This window comes from Rhinoraja longicauda, chromosome 9 (assembly GCF_053455715.1).
Source record: "Rhinoraja longicauda isolate Sanriku21f chromosome 9, sRhiLon1.1, whole genome shotgun sequence".
Classification (NCBI taxonomy): Eukaryota; Metazoa; Chordata; class Chondrichthyes; order Rajiformes; family Arhynchobatidae; genus Rhinoraja; species Rhinoraja longicauda.
This window is the reverse complement of record NC_135961.1, coordinates 30,562,508-30,568,507: the sequence shown is the minus strand read 5'-3', so window position 1 is coordinate 30,568,507 and position 6,000 is coordinate 30,562,508. Positions and strand designations below refer to the sequence as shown.

Below are 6,000 nucleotides of genomic sequence, written 5' to 3'. Positions count from 1 at the left end.
CTTAATTCTGAAGTTATGTCCCCTTGTTGGAATCTTCCCCACTCTCAAAGGGAAAAGCCTACCCACGTCAACTCTGTCCGTCCCTCTTAAAATTTTAAAAACCTCTATCAAGTCCCCCCTCAACCTTCTACGCTCCAAAGAATAAAGACCCAACCTGTTCAACCTCTCTCTGTAGCTTAAGTGCTGAAACCCAGGCAACATTCTAGTAAATCTCCTCTGTACCCTCTCCATTTTGTCGACATCCTTCCTATAATTTGGCGACCAGAACTGCATACCATACTCCAGATTCGGCCTCACCAATGCCCTGTACAATTTTAACATTACATCCCAACTTCTATACCCGATGCTCTGATTTATAAAGGCAAGCATACCAAACGCCTTCTTCACCACCCTATCCACATGAGATTCCACCTTCAGGGAACAATGCACAGTTATTCCCAGATCCCTCTGTTCCACTGCATTCCTCAATTCCCTACCATTTACCCTGTACGTCCAATATTGGAATCCAGTCAGAAAATCACATTGGCAAAGAGTGACCTGTGCATTCTAGTGGGACTGCTGCAATTGGTGGTAATTCTGCATAAGATTCAACTCAATGCAGCAAAGTTGATCCACATCTCCAATTCCATTAACGTTTGCGCGCGCGACCGAGCGCCGGTGGACGAGCGCGGCGGCGGCGCGCGCGGAGCTGCCCGGTAATCGGGGCGGCGCGCGGACACCCACCCACCCGCCCGGGGCGCGTGAACCAGAGCCTGGGAGCTCGCGCCACCCCGGCGCTGCAGCGCATTTAAAGGGAACACGCTGCATGCAGCGCGCCAAGTCCAAGTCTAAACACATTTATATATATTTTTTAAATACAGAGAGGACCCAAATGGCTTCTTCTATGACTTATCTGGCCTTCTTGATAAGTTGGAATATTGTCTCCGCGCAGACCTATCACTGCCCCAAGATCTGCCGCTGTTCCACTCAGTTTGTTAAATGCACCAAAAAAACAGCAGCCCGTGTCCCAGCTGCGATTTTACGCAGCTACTCCAGCCTGTAAGTATTCGCTTTCCCCATTTCTAATTTTCTTTAAATGGACTTGTTTTTAAGGGTTATTCTTTTGTAGGTTGTAATTGATAATTTTGAATAAGAAGTAAACTATCCAAAAGTCAGATTTGATAAATGCGTAATTACTGTAACCATATGTATATGAAGGTATTTATTCACAAAATTCTGGAGTAACTCAGCAGGTCAGGCAGCATCTCAGGAGAGAAGGAATGGGCAACGTTTCGGGTCGAGACCCTTCTTCAGACTGATTCAGAGTGATCAGACTGTATATGAAGTCAGTTCACGTGGTAGTTTGTACGTTTGTATTAAAAGTACAAAAGTTTAAGAGACCGAAACTTCCGCGAGCTGCAATCAGAACCATATTGAACCGTGCGTGATAAGTCTAAATATTAGTGCATAATTGTCGCCTTGAAATATTGGTTAGTTGCTGGGCTTTTTGGAAGGAGCCATTCTGGTGATTGCGAACCAGTACAGAGCCCGCTGATGTTTTTATTACTTACTCGGCAGTCCTCGAGATTGTCAAAAACTCCCGCGAAAAATATATTCGACTCTGCGAACGGTACAAGCAAAACCACAAATGTCCCAGGGAAGTTTATGAAACTGGCTTTCACTTCTTATACCGAATTATATGGGGTTAAAATGAATATTTTTTACTGCAGTTGAAACAATTGTTTTTTAGGCAATAATTAAAACCAGTAGCGTGGTCTATTAAACAGTAACACGGCTTTCATTGTCTATTTATGCTTACAATTTAAGAATTCTATCCACACGCAATCCGGATTCATTGTTTTAATTCCCTTTTAAATTCGGTAACTAACAGTAAAAACATCTGCTCCTTGCTCTGGAGTAACCAGTTGGCCAGAATGTCAACCTCATAAAAACCCGTAACTTCATGAATCTTTGTTGAGCTTTTTCGTGATCTTCTTTTTGCAGGTGCACTAACTCCAAACTTGTGAGTTTCTGTCAGCAGCCCAAGATTTTCTATAGCCAACAAGGCCTCCGCAATAGTTTAATTATTGTTTTGTTCTGCTTTTTAACATTGCGTATTTGCATTTATAGTTTATGTCCAGAAAAAAAACTAGATAAAAATATGCTTATTTGTCTGCAGTGACCTTCCTTCCTGCATTGAAAGATTTATGGATCTGATCCCCAAACTATTCAGTTTTCAAGTTTATGTTTCCTTTTAATCCTTCATCCTGAAACACTCTTTCCTTCACATTACATTTCTTAGACTCAGAGATCCTTTCAGCCCAACTTGTCCCTGCTGACTAAGATTTCTGTCTCTAATTTAATTTTGTTTGTGTTTGGCCCATATCCCTCTAAACCTTTCCCATCCACACACCTGTCCAAATTTTGTTTTAATGTTGTACTTGTACCTACCTCTATCACTTCGTTCTTTCTAGCTACTGCCCTCTGTGCACAAAGTCTTGCCCCTCAGATTCCCTTTCCATATTTCCCCTCTCATCCTAAATCTATGCCCTTAGAGTTAAACTCCCTACTTTGGAAAAAGACTGTGACTATCTCCCTTGTCTAACTAAGCCCCTTATAATTTTATGAACCTCTTTCAGTCACCCCTCAGCCTCCTTTTCTCCTCATGAAAAATAGTCTCAGCCTGTCTAATCTCTCTTTATAACCTATGTCCTCCAATCCAGGCAACATCTTGTAAATCATTTCTACACTATCTTGCTTAGTCACATCCTTCCTATGGCCTAACGACTGGAACTGCGCACAACATTCTAAGTGTAGCCATAGAGTTATGGAGTCATACTGCATGGAAACAGGCCCTTCAGCCCAACTTGCCCACACTGACCAACATGTCTCATCTACACTAGTCCCATTGGCCTGCGTGTGGCCAGTCTAACCAACGTTTTATGCATCTGTAACACGACATCCCAATCAGTCTGAAGAAGGGTCTCGACATGAAACGTCACCCATCCCTTCTCTCCAGAGATGCTGCATGTCCCGCTGAGTTACTCCAGCATTTTGTGATCTACCTACGACATCCCGATTCTTGTACTCAATACCATAGTCGATGAAGGCATGCAAGTGTACGCTGCCTTTTCCACCCTGGCTGCCTGTGTTGCCACTTTAAGGGAAACTATTTCTACCTCTAGGTCCCTCTGTTCAACAACATGAACAATGGGCACAGCAGTAGAGTTGCTGCCTTACAGCGAATGCAGTGTTGGAGACCTGGGTTCGATCCCGACTACAGGTGCTGTCTGTACGGAGTTTGTACATTCTCCCCGTGACCTGCGTGGGTTTTCTCCAAGATCTTCGGTTTCCTCCCACACTCCAAAGACGTACAGGTTTGTAGGTTATTTGGCTTGGTAAATGTAAAAATTGTCCCTCGTGGGTGTAGAATAGTGTTAATGTGTGGGGATCGCTGGTCTGCGTGGACCCAGTGGGCTGAAGGGCCTATTTCCACACTGTATCTCTAAAGTAAATCTAAACAACACTCCCTTGGTCCCTGCCGTTCACTGTGCATGTCCTGGTTTGGTTTAACTTTCCAAAATGCATCACTTTGCACCAATCTGAGTTAAATTCCTTCTATCATTTCCTTGAGAACTGTCCCAGTTGACCTAGATCCAGTAGTAACCTTGGACCATCTCATCACTGTCCATTTTATATTACATTTCCTCCAATATTAACTTGTTCTCCTGCAATCATGTGGTTATGATTCCCTAAGTAGGAAAATAGAGATCAATGTAAGAATGGCCTGGTGGCAGCAGACAGGTGAAAAGACTGACATGTTGCCAATCTTGAATCCTGGCACATATAACCCTCACCCTAACCGTTCCCAGAGAAACAGTTTTTTGAACTACCAATTTATTGTGCAGCGTTTGGTGTTTATAACTGAGAATCAAACACGTATTGGGTGACCATCATGAGGACATCTCTGTTCTATTTGTAAAGGTGCCTCTGAGCTTTTAGTTGTCTGTCACTTTAGGTTCATAAGTTCATAGGTTGTAGGAGCAGAATTAGGCCACTCGGCCCATCAAGTTTACGCCTCCATTCAATCAAAGTTAATCTATCTTTCCCTCTCAACCCCATTCTCCTGTCCCCAGTGTGTCGAATAGAATTGGGTGATCGCTGGTTGATGCAGACTTGCTGGGCCGAAGGGCCTCTTTTCACGCTGAATCTCTAAACCTTTCCACACTAGTTCTATGTTATTCTCCCCGTGACCTGCGTGGGTCATCCACTCCCTACACGCAAGGGACAATTTACAGACGCCAATTAACCTACAAACCCGCACGACTTTGGGATGTGGGAAGAAACCAGAGCACCTGGAGGAAATTCACACAGTCACAAGGAGAACATGCAAACTCCACATAGACAGCAGATGAGGTCATGATCGAACCCTGGTCTCTGGGGCTGTAAGGCAGAAGCTATACCAGCTGTGCAATTATTTAATTTTCCAATTTCAGGTAACCCGCAGCCTATGGGCTCTTTTCACTCTCTTCCTGGTCCACACATGTGCGCTCACCTCCTTTTTCCAAACACCACCCCAGCCCCTCGGCAGCCTTTTTTATTCTCCTTTCCTAACTGGTTCCAGCTATCATCCCCTTATTGGTTCCACATCCCCTTACTTACTTATCAGATTTCAGTATCTGCAGCCTAATGTATCTCCACTTATCACCTTCCATCCTCTGACTCTACCTCCACCATCCCCTTCTCCCACCTGGCTGCATCTGCTTCTTTTTTCTTCCCCTTATCTCTCTCTACTTATCACTCCCCAGCTGCTGTTTTCCATCTCTACCCCTTCACCCTCACCCCCATTCTCCCCTCTCCCACCAGGCAAACATAGTAGAAGTGTGAAAACGCACACCTCCAGATTCAGGAACAGTTTCTTCCCAGCAGTTATCAGGCAACTGAATCATCCTACCACAACTGCTGAACTACTCTCTACCTCATTGGTGATCCTGAAACTATCCTTAATCGGACTTTGCTGGCTTTACCATGCACTAAAGGTTATTCCCTTATCAAGTATCTATACACTGTAAATTGCTCGATTGCAATCTATATTGTCTTTCTGCTGACCGGATAGCACGTAATAAATCTTTTCACTGTATCTCAGTACACGTGACAATAAAGTAAACTTAACTCAACCTTGGGCCACCTGCTCAGCTTCCTCCTCACCTGGTTCCACCTATCTGTCAGTCCCTGCCTCACCTCTTCCCCTTCACTTCTTTATACTGGCTATGCTCTCAGACCCGATACAGGTCTTGAACCGAAATGTCAATCATCTCTCTGCTTCCATACATACTGCCTGAACTGTGGAATTCCTCCAGCAGTTTGTTTTTCACTCTCATTCAAATGTCTCTCTTTCTCCTCCATGCTGTTCCAACAAAGCACAATACAATATTATGGACCAGCATCTGATTCTTGGACATGCACATTACAGCCTTTAGGACTCAACATGGAATTCGACAGTTTCAGGAATTCCAGTCTCTTATGCGGCATTCAGTTGGTCATTGAGTCATAGAGTGATACAGTGTGGAAACAGGCCCTTCAGCCCAACTTGCCCACACCGACCAACACTGTTGGTCTGCTCTCGTCCTGGAATTTCAGATTTCACTTGATTCCTATTTGCATCTCCTCCAGGCAACCTGTACCTGTCCAGATGAACTATCCCAACCCCAAACGTCAACTGTCCATTTCCCCAGACAGATGCTGCTCAACCCCTGAGTTCCTCCAGCATTTTGTTTGTTACCAAAAGCCAAAGTTATTCCCAGAGTAGAAGTGATCAGTTTGGCCTGACTATATTTTGTTGAGGTTAGGAAGCCAGTACCAAATATTCAATTTTTGTCTTTTGTAAATGTTATGTTCATCAGAGGCGGTTAAGACTGGAAAATGTTTCATCTTCATTTTGATTACTTCTAAATTCTATATCGAAAGATCAAGGTTGTACAAAGGAATGTGATTTTGATTTTGCAGAGAGTTATGTTTTTC

General features: G+C 43.9%; 1 protein-coding gene across 1 annotated transcript in view; it reads left to right on the top strand.

Moving 5' to 3' along the window:
- Positions 1 to 871: 871 nt before the first annotated feature.
- Positions 872 to 6,000, top strand: part of LOC144596951 (lutropin-choriogonadotropic hormone receptor-like) — a 50,838-nt gene continuing 45,709 nt past the window's right edge. The window contains exon 1 of the mRNA XM_078405849.1: positions 872 to 1,038. Within this exon, the coding sequence (XP_078261975.1) occupies positions 872 to 1,038 (167 nt within the window). The remainder of the gene's footprint in view (positions 1,039 to 6,000) is intronic.